Genomic DNA, 20,913 nt, shown 5'->3' with positions numbered 1-20,913 from the left:
GATCGGAAGCAGTTAATAATAATACATCGATTTATATTTGCAAGTATTCAATGTTATGGCTTTATTTTCAATGTGATATGTATGTACCTGTAATTGATCAAATATAAATATTTTTGATAGAGTTGTGTTGTGTCGCTTTAGAACTTAGTTTTCATTGACTAAGAAACCTAAATTAGTTGCAGTTGAAATACAGCCTGTATTTATTATTATTTATATTATTAAGCATAATATCTCCTTTTAAATGAAAGCCTTTTTACGGACTTTTGTATGAAAAGCTTTTTCAACATTTTATGTAAGAAATTATGTGATGATAAATTAAATATTTTATACACAGCTCTAATTAAAAATAATAATTATCTCCGAAAATACAAGTATAAATGAAGATGCTATTTTGAGCTGTACCAGTATTATAGGTTAAAAAAACATTATTTAATCGTTTGTCACCGATAACCTGTGAAGTAATAATAATTATAAGCGATCCAAAAATCGCATTACTTGAAAACGACAAAGGCTAAATATCACGGTATGACTAATTCTAGTGAAACGATAATATATTGTTATGTGTTAGGGTTCGAAGGATTTGGAGAGAAAAACCTGCTGACTCTTTTCAAGACTTTATTCACTAGCACTAGGTCCAACACAAAGCACTAGGTTCAAACACTAAGCACTAACGATGTCCTAAGTCGTAGCCAATATGATATAGTTAGTGTACATAGAGTCTTTTGGTTAATATAGGATATATCAAAAAGTCAACTTAGTAAGCCTATAAGAAGAGCCTCTTTGCTGAAAGTATGAATTAATGTAGAGAAGAACAATTATTATTTGCATATTAAATAGCGTTGGTTTCTAAATATATTGAATGTGTGATTTAAACGTTCCTATGATATCATTGATTACTCAAGTAATTATAATGCCATTCGGTTGATTTAAATATAAACTTCAGCTGAGCTTTCGGCTCACGCTAATATTTATTTATGTTATATATATATATATATATATATATATGTTATTATAAAACGTATACGTAAGTATAAAATGGAGGATACGTTAGTTACTAACTTTCTTACGAACTTATCGTAGCAAAAATCAATATATCAAATTTTCTATTTTATATTTTACCTACTCATATGTTAACGTAACTTTACTACGTTAGTATATAACAATATATAGTAATATAACAGGCATGTACTAAATTTTTTTAAACAACAAACAATTTTTTCTATTTTTTGCCACGTTGATGGCATATACATCATCATCATCATTACAGGCCTGCACAAGTTTACGTCACAATATGAATAACTGTACGCGTTTGGGCGCGTAAGCGGCGGAGGAGAAGCAGTACTAATAACTCTATTATAGAAAAAATAATATTAACTAAATACCTCTAGGAAATATTGCAAAAAAAAAAACATAATAGGTATTTATTTAGAATCAAAGGTTGTTAACTCCTGGAAGACGCCGTTAGGCGTCTTTCGCACCTAGGATGGAATACGCATTTTTCAAAAAGTTATTTTTCTAACAAATATTCGGAAACGGCGAGCAGTACTTTGTTGTATTTTTAAAAAAATGTGCCTATATTGCAAGTATAATTTTTTGTGACTTGTTTTCGCCAAGATAAAAGGAATTGAAAAAAAACGCCGATGGGCGTCCTTCGCACCTCAATGTTAAATCAAAAAACGCCGATAGGCGTCCGCCGCAGCGAATGGGTTAAGCCGTCGGTCCCGGTTGTTATCATGTACACCTAATAGCGATCTTTACTCATAGTAGGGAATATATTCGCCAACCCGCATTGGAGCAGCGTGGTGGATTAATCTCTGATTCTTCTCCTACATGGGGAAAGAGGCCTATGCCAAGTAGTGGGATATTACAGGCTGAAGAATATATCCAAAATCTAAAGTTTTGACTTTAAATAACGTGGTTACTTAAAGAAACTTCACGTCTTAGTAGATCTATTATTATGAGATCTTTACTCGGGCCATTCTAACTTTCATCATTATTAAATAATGCGTAAATTAGGAGTAAAATTCTTATTAATTAAAATGTATGTAAGCGATGATAATTGTTTTGATCCCAATCCATGTTGTGTAAATTGTAATTAAATAGAGTTGGTAAATTGCTTAACTGCATAGTGCGTATGTAATAAGATTACGGCAGTAATATCTTCTATACAACAGTAAACAGTTATATTGAAGTATACAACAGTAAAATCTAGTTTAAACTAGGTAATTCTTGCTATAAGTGTGGCATAACGCAAAAATAAAAGTTTCAAGTGAAAACGCTAACATTGTTAATTAAACGAACTTTATTTTGAATTAACAAAAGAACCTTCAGGTTTTTTGTTTACCCAATAATAATAAGATTTAAGTTTATTCACAGAATATCATTCTTTAAGCTGTGATATGATATGAAACCTTTATAGTTTGCTCGCAAACAAAAAAAAAACGACTTAAATTGAATCGACAAATAAAATAAAACTTAGATGAGACACACACACACACACACACACACACACAGAGAGAGAGAGAGAGAGAGAGAGAGAGAGAGAGAGAGACAGGGAGAAATTCAGTCGAATTGAGAACGTCATACTTTTTTGAAGTCGGTTAAAAAGTAAAAATTCGTTTGCATCCAATTGATATACACAAATACTTTATAATCAATAATTCTATCTACTTATAAAAACAAAATCGTTTACAATATCAAGGGCTGTTAATTTTTGCGTTACATGTAAGTAGTAACACAAGAACAGACGTCATAAAGTATTGACAAGTTAGTGACCGCAAGGGACGTCTAGCTTCCAATCTAGATCTAGTCTACTACCTCTAATTCTCTATACTATCTATAATGTATCAAAGGATTAATCAAAAATATAGTAATTTGATCGTTTTCCTTAAAGGAGGACTTGATATCAATGTAACTACAGAGTAAGATTGATGTTTCTGAGAAGGTTCGATTTCTCAGAATCTTGTGATTGATTAGACGCGTAAAACCTAACATTACATAAAAACTGCTTGTAGCTGTGATCGAGATAAATCGATATAAGTGCTTCTAATAAGAAAATGACTGCTGTACAGAAGTCTGTCTCGTCTGGATTATATTTATTACTCGAAGGTTACTCCTCGACAATCCACATATATTTACCGACCTATTTACATTTATATTAAAAATTATGGGATATAACCGGAAAAAATATTATTTGTTTTTTATTTTGTATTATATATTATGTACTAAAGTATTATTACAACATAAACTTTAAAAGTATTTTAAAATTAGTATTAGATCTCCTTAAAGAATGGATAAGATTTCATATTAAGCGCGAACTTTTTACATTAAGTTTTTTTTAAATATGGCTGACATCGTTCAAAGGTTTAGTTAAGTTTAGTTAAAGGATGCGTTGATATAAACAAATCGTTTTAATATATTTTGTCGTGTACAGTAATTGTTGGAAATTAATAAAATGGTACCCAACATATACTATTGAATGCAGACAGCATACACATACAAACTTACAAACTTATGTACGCATGTATTGAGAATAAATGTCTGTCTGTAACTGTTTATAGATAAATGTAATATATGCACTGGGAAGTTTAAATATGAGTGATTGACGCTTTATGGTACATGATACAAAACTAGCTGTTTATCAGAGCACGATCGGATTCTCTGCATGTTGTTTTTCTAGTACACTAATATAAGTTTAGTATTTAGTATATTAAATGATAACTTCAATACCAACAATAGAAAACGGTAAGTATTTTTCTAAATAAAAAAGATCTGATTGTGTTCTCAAAATAATTTGGCAGACAAAATTTTATCTCTTTATTTTTTCAAGTATTTCCGATATAAAATTTGTTTTCAATAAATAAAATCGCAACATTTCAAAGGTTCATAAATAATAGCAAAATTAAAATGAAATAAATCATTAACGCCTTCAGAAAAATAATAGCAATTATTAGTTCTGTCGTGATAGCTATATTATGAGTGAGGAGTAAAAATTGTAGATCAAGAATTGTAATAAAATGTTGCAAACCTTAACATAATTTTTTAAACATCTAACGTTTATTATAGTGATAATAACATGCCCTGAACCATGTTTTTATTACAGGTGTATATCTAATCTCATTAATATTTATATGTTACCTCTAACATAATACAATGCGGGTGATTATTACATAACACTCTGAAAGCTAGTAACAAAAAATATTGTGGTTTCATTTTCGTTGATTTTAAAATCATTAATAAAAGTAAGTCAAAATAAAAATGACAGGACAGTAAATTTGATACAAAAAATGTAAAACTATCTTATCTTAGTAGATAGAGCTAGCATGAAAGTATATTTCAAAATTGAAATAGATTTTTGTGAAATATATATCTTTATAAAAGCCATTACATTATTTATCAAGAAAAATTCATTCAAAAGCTTTCAGTATAATTAAGTATTAATATTAAAAACACTTTAAGACATATCGCTACAAACAGACATGACCGCAGAGAAAAATTTACTCAATACACATTATCAACGAGCGAACGCCTAATAATAGTTATTATATTACATACTTTACATTTCATCTATGCTAAATCGATCTGAATGAAAAATATTTAACTAGTAAATGTTAGCAAAAAATATTACTTGAAAACAGCGAGTGATTACGGTGTAAATGAGTTTAAAAATGTTTAAAATATACCTAATTTGTATTATTTTTTCGATTATAAATTGCGACGTTTTAAACTTTGGTATAAATAATAAAAGTGAAACAATATCTCTAGAGTCTATTTTAAAATTATTAAATGATAGCGGTGATGAATGTAAGTATGTATATAATTTTGTATGTAACATACAAGGTCGAAAAGTATGTATGTTATAACGCTCTTAACTACCAAATTAATAAAAATAAAAATTTAACTTGAGTTGAGAATTAAAATATAATGAACAACTAGTTATAGACTTGAGGATTTTATTACTTATTAAAATTTAATATATTCTAATCTTAAAATAATTCTATATTTTATTGAAAATAGCAACAAGGATGTTTTATTTTGTTTTCTTGTAGTTAGAACAAATTATAATGTGTATGCCATAACATCAAGCTTATGAATGTTAATGATAAAAAATATGCTCAACTAGTATATTGCATTCTATTTGAAATATTGTTTTGTATGTGAAAGATTCGGTCACCAACCCGCCCGCCCTGCGTGGTGACTATGGGCAAAACACACAAGTTCACGCCATTTTTGACGCGAACTTGTGGAGGCCTATGTCCAGCAGAGGACTGCGATAGGCTTAAGTGATGTGAATTAACTTATTTGTGTATTAATCCTGTATATTAATCGTAATTATTAGCATATTTTATGTTTGGTCAATGCATATTTGGCTTTAACTATACACTGCACTTATATTATCATATATTTGGTGATTGTCTTCCTAAAATATTTCGGAAGTGTTTCGTTCCGATCTATTGTCGTGATATATATTTATATAATACATATACACATATAGATATTTATTTCAAGAGTTTTTCTTTGTGTTTATTCGTCTCTCTATATCGTATGGTATTAGTCCCCAGGTGTAAGTAGCGATGAACCATATAGCAATGCCCATACCCATATATATGAAGTCAGGCTTCTTGGTGATGGCACCTATACTTTAATATACCTTTACCTTTATACCTAATACCTTTTTTATAACCACCAGGTCGTTCAACCGGCAGTTGTTTGATAACTGCGGGAAGATAGGTTTGAATTGCATAGTACGAGTAGAGTAGGCATGGAAATCCTCTCATTCGGTTAGGGGACAGCTTATGTTGAAGCCTGAGATAAGCTCCATACTTCAAAGCCTGACTACCACTATGGTATTCTTTACATAGACGACTCCAAAATCTAGCGGAGTACAATACAATACAATACAATACATTACAATACAATATAATACAATAAAATACAACACAAATACTCTTATTGTACACTATCAGAGAAAAAAAAAATACACCGAAAGAAAGAAAATATAGACATGTACAAAAGGCGGTCTTATCGCTAAAAGAGCGATCTCTTCCAGACAACCTCTAACATAAAAAGGACATGAGGAGTATTAGGATTAAATGGCATGATATTCACAGGCTGGTTGGAACTTTCTCAGTCTTTTTAGTCGTTAATAATTAATGAGTTAACATCTTAGATTCTACGTTACTTGATTTCTGCGGGACTTATTACGATTAGTATTTCGAAACTCTCGATAGACGTTTACGTGTTATTGCAGGCGCCATGTTTGTGGTCGAGTTACCCGCTAAACTCCCGTAATGACCGTGTAACTTTAAAAACTTAGGTATACGATGAGTTATCACTAACGATATCCAGTCTTCCTTCAAATGCTTTTTCGGAATTGAACAAGGTCACCGACAAAACACTCCAGTAAAATAGAAGTAGGGTGATCCAAATTATATAACGAAATATACATAAAACGAAACGTAATGATAAATAATACACTAGGTAAAGAGGTTTTTAGGTGAGCAAGCTCTAGTGACAACTCGTGATGGTGTGTCCCTGTGCTTAGGTCAGATTATAATCGCTCTATACCTTGTCATATTCAAACTATTATAATAAGTAAATCCGAGTAAAATATCGAGAAAATCTCTTGATTGAGTTAATAAAAAATTCTCATTAATACAAAACAACTTTCCATTTATTCTGGAAATATTGTTAGACATTAGCTTTCACCTACATTGAGCTAAAATTAATGACCTTTCTGGTGTAGCAGAGATATAATTTTCGACGTCGATGGTCGTAGGTTTATTTCTCACTTAGACTCATTATTTTTATTTCCATATATATCGTATCTTTAGGTCCACAGCATTATCCCAAGGATATGGATCCTTGGGATAATAGTTTCCTTGATATCAATAGTTGTTATAACAGTTCATATGTGCCAGTCTACATTTGTTCATAATTATTCTTTTTCTCATTCTAAGAAGCCTTTATAGGCTTTTATTTCAGTGCACCCATAGTTTAAGCCTTAATCGGCACGATCTTATTTTGGTTATTTCTCTGCTATTTTAATCGAACCGTAGAGAGATTTTTTTTTAGCATTTATGGCTCCTCATTAAGTTTTTAATCTTGACACTGTGGTCTAGACCTAAGTGATTGCATACAAACACTAATTTAAAAAAGTTTAAGATAATATAAGTTATTATCACAATCAGAAACAAATAGCATTATCCAATTTTTGACCTTTATCTTTTTTTTTAAATGAGGCAAAAATATGAAATAAGAATAATGTGTGTTTATTTTAAGCTGTGTATTTTAGGAGATTAAATCTGACCTTAAAGCGAAGGAAAAAATAAATAAAAACCGATAGCGTCACTGGGAGATAACAGTTACGAATGTCATTGTGACTATAGTTTAGTTTATGTGATAGAAGGCGTACATTTCCACTGTCAATTTCCTTGGGATATAGAAAATTGTCGTTTAAAACGAAAACTTAATAAAAATATTTATTTTACGAATCAAGTAAAAATCTATTGTTATAAAATAACTAGCTGTGCCCGCGGCTTCGCCCGCGTTGAAATTAGTGTGTCACAAAGTTTTCCTGGCAAACTTCCAGTGAAACTCTCATCAAAATCGGCTTAGCCGTTCCGTAAACCTTCCTCTGGCCAATGGTGGAGCCCTCTCCCATGGTGAAACCGCATGAAAATCCGTTCAGTAGATTTTGAGCGAATCGATCACATACACTTTTGGGAACTTTGTTTTATAATACACTAACTGTCGCCCGCGACTACGTCCGCGTGGTTATGAAGATATGCATGACTATTAAGATGTTTAACGCAAATTATTTTTTTATTTCAGTCACTTGAAATGCTTATCAAACTGAGTAACGTTTTAGTACTAAGGCACAATTTAGTACAATTTAATAGTTATTTTTATAAAACCTCTCTATACACCACATTTTTAGTTTTATTTTCGGGCTGTATATGTTTCATACAAACTATCAACCCTAATTAAATCCTCTTAGCGGTGGAATATCGCAAAATCCATTCTTAGCGGACGTCAACTAACTATAATCTACCTCCCTGCCTCATCTTTGTCCATCCTGGATAGATGGACCATCCAGCGGTTATTAAGTTCTCGTGATGAGTGAGTCAGTGACCTTTCTCTTTTATATAATTATATAGATTACGATGCATTATTTGGACATCTTCTATCGCTATCTATATAGAGCATACATTTTAAATTTCAAGTCTTTTACTTCTAAAACATAGGACTTTCATACAAACTTCCAACCCCCCGTTTTGCCCCCTTAGGGGTCGAGTTTCGTAAAATCCGTTCTTAGCGGATCTCTACACCCTATAAGGAGCCTTCCTGCCAAATTTCAAGTTTGTAGGTGTTATAGTTTCGGAGATTTCGTGATCAGTGGGTCAACCTACCATCCCCCGTTTTAACCCCAAAAAGGGGTTGATTTCTAAAGATACATTATTTGGACGCCTTTTCATCATCTATAGAGCGTACATTTTAAATTTCAAGTCTTTTACTTCTAAAACATAGGACTTTCATACAAACTTCCAACCCCCCGTTTTACCCCCTTAGGGGTCGAGTTTCGTAAAATCCATTCTTAGTGGATGTCTACGCCCTATAAGGAGCCTTCCTGCCAAATTTTAAGTTTATAGGTGTTATAGTTTCGGAGATTTTGTGATCAGTGAGTCAACCTACCATCCCCCGTTTTAACCCCAAAAAGGGGTTTATTTCTAAAGATGCATTAATTGGACGTCTTCTCATCATCTATAGAGCATACATTTAAAATTTCAGGTCTCTTACTTCAAAAACATAGGACTTTCATACAAACTTGCGACCCCCGTTTTACCCCCATAAGGGTCGAGTTTCGTAAAATCCGTTCTTAGCGGATGTTTACGCCCTATAAGAAGCCTTTCTGCCAAATTTCAAGTTTGTAGATGTTATAGTTTCGGAGATTTCGTGATCAGTGAGTCAACCTACCATCCCCCGTTTTACCCCAAAAAGGGGTTTATTTCTAAAGATACATTATTTGGACGCCTTCTCATCATCTATAGAGCATACATTTTAAATTTCAGGTCTCTTACTTAAAAAACATAGGACTTTCATACAAACTTCCAACCCCCGTTTTACCCCCTTAGGGGTCGAGTTTCGTAAATTCCGTTCTTAGCGGATGTCTACGCCCTATAAGGAGCCTTCCTGCCAAATTTCAAGTTTGTAGGTGTTATAGTTTCGGAGATTTCGTGATCAGTGTGTCAACCTACCATCCCCCGTTTTAACCCCAAAAAGGGGTTGATTTCTAAAGATACATTATTTGGACGCCTTCTCATCATCTATAGAGCATACATTCTAAATTTCAGGTCTCTTACTTCAAAAACATAGGACTTTCATACAAACTTCCAACCCCCGTTTTACCCCCTTAGGGGTCGAGTTTTGTAAAATCTTATATATATATATATATATCGTATTTTTAATAAGCATGCTATGCTACCTACGAATGACCTTATGCGTTTCACAAATATTGTAAAATATTATTTGTCTTTTGATTAACAAGATACTAACATAATTTAATAATTATTTTATAAAAATAGATTTTTTACTTAATTCGTAAAATAAATATTTTTCAAATATTGTAAAATATTATTTTATAATTCTTTCTATTAAATATTATTTGTCTTTTCAATAACAAGATACTAACGTAATTTAATAATCTATAATCTATAATATATATAAAAGCGAAAGGTCACTCACTCATCACGAAATCTCCGAAACTATAACACCTACAAACTTGAAATTTGGCAGGTAGGCTCCTTATAGGGCGTAGACATCCACTAAGAATGGATTTTACGAAACTCGACCCCTAAGGGGGTAAAACGGGGAGAAGACAAATAATATTTTACAATATTTGTGAAACGCATAAGGTCATTCGTAGGTAGCATAGCATGCTTATTAAAAATACGATATATATATATATATATATATATATATATATATATATATATATATATCGTATTTTTAATAAGCATGCTATATATATATATATATATATATATATGTGTGTGTGTGTGTGTGTGTGTGTGTACTTCAATTAAAGCATACACATGACATACTTAATAACATAACATAACAATACACTTTATTGTACACCAAAACATAAATAATACATATCAGATTGATTTTAATAAAGTGATTTTAATAATTAAAATATAAGGTACAATGAGTTGCCTCGATCGATGAAAAGCGATCTCTTCCAGTCAACCTAATTCATTTAATATTTTCCGAAATCGTTTTCATCGACGTTTATTAATGGAAACAATTCAAAAAGCTATGATTTAAGGGACGAAAACAGATTATAATAGACACTGGGACATTGACATTGGAAGTAATTAGACGTGTACTTGTAGTGTAGACTGCGCCTAATTTTGACAGTTAATCTAAAATGTTTTTTATTCTGTTAATTGTGATGCTTTTCGCGGGTAATTGTTTTACTATGGAGAGTTCGAAAGCTATGGAAGGGTATCCAGCAGGATATTTAGCTGATTGTAAGTTTATTGTGTAATATTTCTACTTATAGGATACCATTTTTTATTTTTTTATGTGTATTGCAGTTAAATAATCGTATTTCGTAACATATTTTGATATTTTAGATCTATGAAATCAACTTTAAAATAATTAACCAACAGCATCTGATTTTTCAAAAGAATAATTGTCTAATGAAAATACCTGACGATAATGACAAAGACGCTGAAATGTTGTGAAATCGGTTTTAATCTAGGATAAAAAAGTTGGGTACGAAATAGCCCGTGTTTGTTTTTTGTATTTACTATCCCATCACCGTAAATATTAATCAAATATTAACCAAACCATTTTATTTTGCTAAATTATTGTTACTTTGAATATTTAAGTTGGAGTATTAAAATTTAAACGACGACGCATTGGCGCAACGGTTACAGCGCTGGTTTCTGGCGGTTACGCTGGCGGTTGTAGGTTCAATCTCCGCATTTGACAAACATTTGTATTGGCCATACAGATGTTTGCCTTGGTCTGGGTGTTTGTGCAGTCTTTGTGGGTCTCCTCATCGTGTCTCAGAGACCACGTTAAGCCGTTCGTCTCGGTTGCTATCATGTACACATGATAGCGGTCGTTACTCATAGTAGGGAATATATCCGTCAACCCACATTGGAGTAGCATGGTGGATTAAGCTCTGATCCTTCTCCTACACGGGATAGAGGTCTATGCAATGGGATATTACAGGCTGAAGCGTTAGCGCGTGTTTTTACATAAAAACGCTAAATAAATACTAATTTAAGTTCAAAAAATAAAGTATGGGTGGACTATTTGAATTTTCAATTAAAAAGGAACGAGATAGTTATCGTTACAAATATATAAAAATATTAAAATCACTTGAATAAGGTGTAAACAGCTTGTACTTTATGAAAAAAAAAAACAATAACAAAATTTCTTAATCCATTTAGATTTCGAAAGCGCTATCGAATCGTCATTTTACAGAGTATATATTTTTAATTAGTTAAGCGTAATTAATGTGAAGCTACAATCCCATGCGGAATGCAGATGTTGTTGAGAAGAATTGACGAAACTTGATATTTAATATTTCAAAAACCACGAATCATTATAAATTCAGTCATATGCACTAAACGAAATTAAATCCTGATCATTAACATTGGGGCTCGAAAATTTTTTAAATCGTCTAATCGATTTCTTAGTTAGTTTGGCATAATAGAGATACATAGTTGATTATTATCAAAGAATCATGATTAGACGATACAAAACTAATATAACTTGTCTTATTCTTAAACTAGCTGTATTTAACAAAAAAGGTATTGTTCAGGTCGCAGAATTATAAAAAAAACTAAAATAAAAGTAGCCTAAGTTACTTCTTATTACATCAGCTATCTGCCAGTGAAAGTTCCATCAAAATCGGTCCAGCCTGAAACGGCTTCAGAGATTCGTTTCAGAGATTAGCCGGGACAAACAGATAGACTGAAATTGTAAAAAATGTTATTTTGGTATATGTACCGTATATATATCCACATGCATTTATTTTAGTACAAAGCAGTTATTTTAATATAACAAACAGACACTCTCTTTGTTTATTTCTATAGATTACACTTATCTCTTACCTGTCATCAGCAAAGCCGAAAAGAAGGGTAATGTTTTGACCTTTATGTACGTCCGCTTGCTATAATTATGTACTCATTGTCGTCATTACATTCCCTTGTTTCAAGTGAACAGATAAATAACTCGTTAGATGAGTATGTATGACGCGATTATAATTCGGAACATTAAAGTTGATAAAACCTTCATGGTGGAATCAGGTTTTTTTTTTTTAAATTCTTTTCGAAGTATCACATACTCGTAGCAAGATAAACTAATTTTTTAAATAACTCTCTTTGAAATAAACTTTTTGGTTTAATAGCAAATTATTGTTTGGAATCTTAAATCTGAATATGGTAAATGAATTTTGTTATTTATAGTGACGGAGTAGCATCAAAACTCTATTTTGATAGGATTTACCTGCTCTACAAAATGTTTCAAAATAATGTAATCTATATATTAATACGTGAAGCAAAACTTTGTACCCCTTTTTACAAAAATTGCGCGGACGGAGTATGAAATTACGCCCACTTATAGTTTATACAGAGAACAAGTGCAGATTGCTAAAATTTTCTTAAATTACGCATACGAAATACATTAAATCAATAAAAAAAAGACATTACACACACTACCATTTATTTGACACACACGCATATATGTATACTCTTTTGTTTATTATTACAGAAGTAGGTATAGTCTTTGACATCGAACTTTAATAATGTTCAAACTTATAACTTAAATCAATTATGATCAAATTTCGACTACTGGGCGATCACTAGTATTTATTTATTCACCTTAATAATAGAATCAAATTTGTATAAGTAAAGTTAAAATGTCTACGGGAACTAATCGGTCATTTCGTTGGATAAAGAAAAATCAAGCCATAAGTTGCTAGTTTGCCCATTGCTAATCAGTGATAGATCCTATATCGAAAACTTTTAAGTAGTTCCAGTTACAAAGTTTTAATTTGTTATTCAAATGTGCGCCAGCCCTGCGGTCACCAACCCATCTGCCCAGCGTGGTGACTATGGGTAAAACACACGAGTTCACGCCATTTTTGTCTCGAACTTGTAAGGCCTATGTCCAGTAGTGGACTACGATAGGTTGATGTGTATATGTATGTATGTGTATTCGTATGCGAAAAAAGTATAATAAGGCAAAACAATTTATTTTTATTCTTTAGTAAAAATATGAATCATTCTGTTTCTTAAAATTCCTATGGGTTGTCTGGAAGAAATGTCTAAATAACCATAAGTCCACCCATTGTACTTCACAGTCTGTAAGTGTTTTTAAATGTATTTATTGCTTAAAATGTAGTTGTAATGTTAGTTGTGGTGTACAATAAAGTATAAGTAAATAAATAAATAAAGAAAAAATAAATAAATAAATAAATATTTTCATTGACGTGTGACGACTTAAATAACACAAAATCATCTTAAATATTGGTTTTATCCTTGAAACAGTTTTGTTATCTTAAAGTAGGTAAATAAAAACTTGTTCTTGAAAATATTCTTACTTCCAAAGTGTTGGTTAAATATTTTATTTTCCAAGCAAGAAATTTAGGTATTTCTTGAAAATAAATGTAAACCCACGCATTTCCTGACTTAATACGGTTTTGCCTTTGTTTATGGGTATATGACTTTTAAGGTAAGTATAGTTATATTCCTTTAACGTTCTAGAAAAAAAAACAACAGTTTTTTTAAACAAAAAAAAAAAATATATTTTGTCAAAGAAGTCGCAGGACTTTGTTCAAAAAAAGTTCTTGTTTATATTAGTTTTTAGGAATCATTAAAAAAACTTTAGATACTATACGATCTATATTTCATAAAATCTCTAAATAGAAAATCCGAGTCCAATGTTATTTTGGATAATACCTGTGTAGTCCTTATTTTGCGCCTAGAAAAATGTAATAGCAATCACGCAATTAAAAAAAATATCGCAGTTAGTAATAAAATAAAAGGTAGAGTTACCAATTTTATTGACCAAAAAAGAATAAAAAAAGTATACTAAGTTTGGATTAGTAGTCAAAATTTGTTAATTATTGTATGCTCATAACTAAGAAAATTATTGGATGTAGAGTTATTTTTAAAAAGATGTAACTATTAATAGAAATGTTTAAATTTTTGACAATTTCAGTTGCTTCTTCTTGGTGCATAAGTTATGCAGCATAACATAACAAGAGAAATGTTATTGAATATCATACAAATGATAAACGATACTTACTTCTACATAAAAAAAGGATAAGGTGTTGGACACTTGAGATCGTAAATGTAAAAAAAGTAAAAATGAGAATGTTAGAGTGTTTCAAAATAATATGGCTGTATTGCAATGAGTCTAAATTGTGTCATATTAATCTAGAACAAGCTATACCCGTGCAAATAATTCTGCGGTGTGGCTACGGCAGTAAGGAATATAGCCACACCCTCTCTTCCCGTGGGTGTCGTAAGAGGCGACTAAGGGATAACACAGTTCCACTACCACCTTGGAACTTAAAAAGCCGACCGATGGCGGGATAACTATCCAACTGCTGGCTTTTAAATACACAGACCGAAAACGGGCAGTAGCGTCTTCAGTACGACAAAGCCAGCCCTGCGGTCACAACCCGCCTACCCAGCGTGGTGACTATAGGCAAAACACACGAGTTCGCACCATTTTTGGCGCGAACCTGTGGAGGCCTATGTCTGCAGTGGACTGCGATAGGCTGCAGTGATGAAGTATAATAATTAACATTATACAAAATTAGAAAAAAGTATTTGTACGTGAGTTGATTTGAAATTGAACAAAAAAAATTCCGACCGCCATTCATGTTGATGTTGTTTTAAGATAAAAGTCGTCAGATGGCTTGCTGTATTGTGTCTCAATGTTTATATATAATTTTAATAATTAAGTAACTTACAAAAACAAAAGTTTAAATTTTTTTAGTTGTAGATGTCGGTAGAGAGAGCAATCTATAATATATATAAAAGCGAAAGGTCACTCACTCATCACGAAATCTCGGAAACTATAACACCTACAAACTTGAAATTTGGCAGGTAGGCTCCTTATAAGACGTAAGCATCCGCTAAGAACGGATTTTACGAAACTCAACCCCTAAGGGGGTAAAACGGGGGTTGAAAGTTTGTATGAAAGTCCTATGTTTTTGAAGTAAGGGACTTGAAATTTAAAATGTATGCTCTATAGATGGTGAAAAGATGTTTAAATAATGTATCTTTAGAAATCAACTCCTTTTTGGGGTTGAAACGGGGGATCGTAGGTTGACTCACTGAACACGAAATCTCCGAAACTATAACACCTACAAACTTGAAATTTAGCAGGTACTCTCCTTATAAGGCGTAAACTACCGCTAAGAATGTATTTTACGAAACTCGACCCCTAAGGGGGTAAAACGGGGGTTGGAAGTTAGTATGAAAGTCCTATGTTTTAGAAGTAAGAGACTTGAAATTTAAAATATAAGCTCTATAGATGATGAAAAGGTGTCCAAAATAATGTATCTTTAGAAATTAACTCCCTTTTGGGATTAAAACGGGGGATGGTAGGTTGACTTACTCATCACGAAATCTCCGAAACTATAACACTTAAAAACTTGAAATTTAGCAGGTATACTCCTTATAGGGCGTAAACTACCGCTAAGAATGTATTTTACGAAACTCGACCCCTAAGGGGGTAAAACGGGGGTTGGAAGTTAGTATGAAAGTCCTATGTTTTAGAAGTAAGAGACTTGAAATTTAAAATATATGCTCAATAAATGATGAAAAGGTGTCCAAATAATGTATCTTTAGAAATCAACTCCCTTTTGGGGTTAAAACTGGGGTGGCAGGTTGACTCACTCATCACGAAATCTCCGAAACTATAACACCTAAAAACTTGAAATTTGGCAGATAGGCTTCTTATAGGTCGTAACCATTCGCTAAGAACGAATTATACGAAATTCGACCCCTAAGGGGATAAAACGGGGGTTGGAATTTTGTATGAAAGTCCAATGTTTTTGAAGTAAGAGACTTGAAATTTAAAATGTATGCTCTATAGATGGTGAGAAGGAGTGCAAATAATGTATCTTAGAAATAAACTTCCTTTTGGAGTTAAAACGGAGGTATGGTAGGTTGACTCACCCATCACGAAATTTCCAGAACTATAACAGCTACAAACTTGAAATTTGGCAGGTAGGTTCTTTATAGGGCGAAAACATCCGCTAAAAACGGATTTTACGAAGCTCGACCCCCAAGGGGATAAAACAGGGGTTGGAAGTTTGTATGAAAGTCCTATGTTTTTGAAGTAAGAGACTTGAAATTTAAAATGTACGCTCTTTAGATGGTGAGAAGGTGTCCAAATAATGTATCTTTAGAAATCCATTTCTTTTTAAGGTTAAAACGAGGGATGGTAGTTTGACTTACTCATCACGAAATCTCCGAAATTATAACAGTTACAAACTTAAAATTTGGCAAGTAGATTCCTTATATAGTGTAGACATCCGCTAAGAACGGATTTTACGAAATTCGATCCCTAAAGGGGTAAAAATGGGGTTGGAAGTTTGTATGAAAGTCCTATGTTTATGAAGTAAGAGACTTAAATTTAAAATGTATGCTTTATAGATGATGAGAAGGTGTCCAAATAATGTATCTTTAGAAATTAACTCCCTTTTGGAGTTAAAACGGGGGGATGGTAGGTTGACTCAGTCATCACGAAATCTTCGAAACTATAACAGCTATAAACTTGAAATTTGGCAAGTAGGTTTCTTCTAGGGTGTACCTAAACATTCGCTAAGAACGGATTTTACAATACTCGATCCCTAAGGGGATAAAACGTGGGTTGGACGTTTGTATGAAAGTCCTATGCTTTTGAAGTAAGAGACTTGAAATTTAAAATGTACGCTCTTTAGATGGTGAGAAGGTGTGCAAATAATGTATCTTTAGAAATCAACTCCTTTTTGGGGCTAAAACGGGGGATGGTAGGTTGACTCACTTATCACGAAATCTCCGAAACTATAACAGCTACAAACTTGAAATTTGGTAAGTAGGTTCTTTATAGGGTATAAACATCCGCTAAGAACGAATTTTACGAAATTCGACCCCTAAGGGAATAAAACGGTGGAGAACTCAAAAACCGCTGGACGGTCCATCCATCCAGGATGTACAAAGATGAAATTTGGCAGGGAGGTAGATTATAGTTAGTCGACGTCCGCTAAGAACGGACTGCGATATTCCACCGCTAAGGTGGTTTAATCGGGGTTGATAGTTTGTATGAAACATATACAGCAGCTATAAGTTCGCCTGATAGGTTATTTATACTGCAGCCCGAAAATAAAACTAAAAATGTGGTGTATAGAGAGGTATTATAAAATAACTATTAAATTATACTAAATTGTGTCTTTTAAAAAGTTACTCAGTCTGATAAGCATTTCAAGTGACAGAAATAAAAAAATAATTTGCGTTAACTTGCGTTTACTGGAAGTTTTCCGGGAAAACTTTGTGACACATTAAAATTAAACGCGGGCGAAGCCGCGGGCACAGCTAGTTATCTATAAAATCATATATAATTAATGTGGAGTAATTGTGAGGTTTTTCTAAAAAGGGAAGCAAATATCTTAAACCTTAGCGTATTAATATATAATATGATATGGCATAAATAACACTATGAAATAATAATTTTATATAATAAAATTTTAGGTAGGACAATAATATTTCTAATAAAAATATACTTGCCTTGTTGAAGGACATAGACATTTGCATTTTTAATTTTATAGTTTATATATATAGAATACTAACAAAACGTGAATTGTGAACAGGGTCACGAGCACACATAGATTTACGATTTTAACATGAAGTTTTTTTCAGGCCCAGGTTCAACCAAAGAAGCAATTATAAGCAACAATACACTTAAATATCTTTCAATATACGTCCAAGGTAATAATAGTTCAATTCGCAGAAGATACAGCTACCACGAGACCAGTTACCTTGCTAAGGATCCAGACTTAGACTTTAAGAAGAGGACTATGTTATACGTGGGAGGTTACTTGGATAGTCCGAGCTTTCCATATGCGACGCGTATGGGCGATGCGTACAAAAATATTGGATACAACGTTCTTTTATTGGATACGAATTATTTTACTACAATGGAATATTCTAGGTAAGGTTTGATGTAATTTAAATTGAATTAAGAACTTATTCCGTTTTTAGTAAGTTAAAATATTCGGAGTTATGCTTTTTATTTTTATGCGATTAATTTATTTTAATAGTTGTACAACATAGCTTTAGAAGTATTTATATCATCATCACAGCAGCCTTTCGCAGTCCACTACTGGACATAGGCCTCCACAAGTTCACGCCAAAAATAGCGTGAAATCATGTGTTTTGCCCATAGTCTCCACGCTGGGCAGGCGAGTTGGTGACCGCAGGGCTGGCTTTGTCGCACTGAAGACCCTGCTGCCCGTCCTCGGCCTGAGTATTTCAAAGCCAGCAGTTGGATGGTTATCCCGCTATCGGTCGGCTTTATAAGTTCCAAGGTGGTAGTGGAACTCTGTTAGAAGTATGAATAAAGAATGAAGTATTTATTTTTATTAAATTTCATTTAAGTAGCTACTGCATTAACACTACTCGTATAAGTATCGATAAGTATGGATAGAGTCAAGATAATATAATGACTGCTTCGTCAAGACCTGAGTATTATCGATAAGTATGGATAGAGTCAAGATAATATAATGACTGCTTCGTCAAGACTTGAGTATATAGTAGCAAAGAATAATATTGTCGGTAAACTAGAAATTCTTAAATATTTAGTGGAGCAGTGTTGTAGGCTATAATACTCGTTTTTAAATGGAAAAGAATTTTAGGACCATTTTAGGACCCTGCAATGGTATAAGTATATAAACGTAAATGTTTTTAACATTTCAGAGCCGCGCGATTTATGCGTCCTGTTGGCAAGCACACAGCTAAAATGTTAGCCGATCTCACTCGAGACGGACTGGATCCAGCTATGCTCGAATTAGTCAGCATTAGCCTCGGCGGTCAAACTTCTGGTTTCATAGCCAAGAACTTTAGACATCTAACCGGAATGAACATTTCAAGAATAACGGCCTTAGATCCCGCTGGACCTTGCTTCCGAAACCTCGGCCCAGCTGATAGGCTTGATAAAACTGACGCAGATTTCGTTGAAGTGCTTCAAACAAATGTTGATGATTTTGGTATGGCGGCACCTATTGGTCATATTAATTACTACGTTAATGGCGGGGAGCATCAACCAGGAGATTTCTTTTGGATGTTGTGTACGGCCTTTTGTAGTCATGTCAGAGCTCATGCGCTGTGGATAGCAGCTTTGACATATCGTGACGCGTTTGTCGCAATACAGTGCGACTCCGTACAACAGGCGAGATACAAACAATGCTACGACAGAGTACCTCAAGTTACTAATTATTTAGGACTAAAAGCGGACAAGAATGTTCAAGGTATATTCTACTTGGCGACGACGAATACCTATCCATATTTTATGGGCAAGAAAGGTTTGAAAAAAGAATACGATTTTTTTACAAATATTACAAGTTCAGTTAATAAAAGCAAGTTATTAAAAATATAAATATTATAGGCTACAAAACGATGTATTTATTAAAAGGTTTTTCAGAATAAATACTAAAGTACGCTAAAATAATAGCATTCTCTTTTTTCAATTAAAATTTAGTTATTTTCTTTCATCAAAAATCTACTTATTAAATAGAAAATTAAAAAGAAAGAAAATAATTAAAACTAAAATAAATTAAATCCGAAAAAATGTTTTTAATTTTTACTATTTCTATAAGATGAAATCTCAAATATTCCTACCTACTTAACTCGGATGAAGTATTTCATCATGTAATGTTTTTATCGTTGTATTTTTTCATTTACAAATAAAAAATTAGTAGCCTCTAAACTAGAAACGCCATCTATTACACACAAACAGTATTACAAAGAGAATTAACCTGTGTGGCGTTTTATTAATATGTTACATTTGTGTTGACCGCTAGATGGCAGTTATTCAAATTTTTAAATTATATTTATTTATTTTTATTTATGTTGTTAAAATAAAAAATAATACTAGAACATTGTGTCACTATTATTTTGATTTTCTTATTAGATTTAGACTTATTATTAATATTTAATTTTTTGTATTATTTTCTTCCTCTTCCATTATTATGTTATTAGCCAATAACAAATAAGCGTTTTGCAGTCATTAGGAAATTATTCTGTGAGTTGTAACTTACACAGTAAAACATAATATAAATCTTCCATTAAAGTTTTATTTTAAAGTTGTGAAAACCATTCTCTATACGTAAATGTTTTATAAATGTACTTTACTCGATTCTATTTTGACTTATTATTTAAAATTAAAGAAACAAAACAATTACCGTAATTATTTAATCTTTTTAATTAATTTATTTGAGTACCAAAGTAATCCAGCAACGAATTATTTGTATATGCCTATGTATATAAAAACAGGTCAAAAGCATAACCCTCCTTTTGAGCTGCGTCACAGTCGTGTATTATTTTTTATAAGCCCCTCTTCCGCTCTTGACATTAATAAAGCCATGTTGTCAGGAGAATTTAAAGTAGATAGTTTCAACTACGCATATTATGTATTTTTTTTATACCACTAGGTCGACAAACAAGCGTACGGCTCACCTGATGGTAAGAGATTACCGTAGCTTATAGACGCCTGCAACACCAGAAGTATCGCGAACGCGTTGCCGACCCAATCCCCAATTTCCCCCAGGAGCTCTGGTCACCCTACTCACCAACAGGAACACAATACTGCTTGAAAACAGTATTATTTAGCTGTGAT

The 20,913-nt window shown here is 32.4% G+C and overlaps 1 protein-coding gene across 1 annotated transcript; it reads left to right on the top strand.

The window, feature by feature from the left end:
* The first annotated feature begins 10,483 nt into the window (after nt 1-10,483).
* Nucleotides 10,484-19,674, top strand: LOC123659421 (lipase member H-like). Its single transcript, XM_045594636.1, has 3 exons — nt 10,484-10,535; nt 17,940-18,231; nt 18,996-19,674. Exons 1-3 carry the CDS (start codon nt 10,484-10,486, stop codon nt 19,672-19,674), a joined length of 1,023 nt encoding a protein of 340 aa, XP_045450592.1.
* The last annotated feature ends 1,239 nt before the right edge of the window (nt 19,675-20,913 follow it).

This window comes from Melitaea cinxia, chromosome 14 (genome assembly GCF_905220565.1).
Source record: "Melitaea cinxia chromosome 14, ilMelCinx1.1, whole genome shotgun sequence".
NCBI lineage: Eukaryota > Metazoa > Arthropoda > Insecta > Lepidoptera > Nymphalidae > Melitaea > Melitaea cinxia.
Note: the sequence above shows the minus strand (reverse complement) of the source record. Positions and strands in the feature narration are given on the sequence as shown.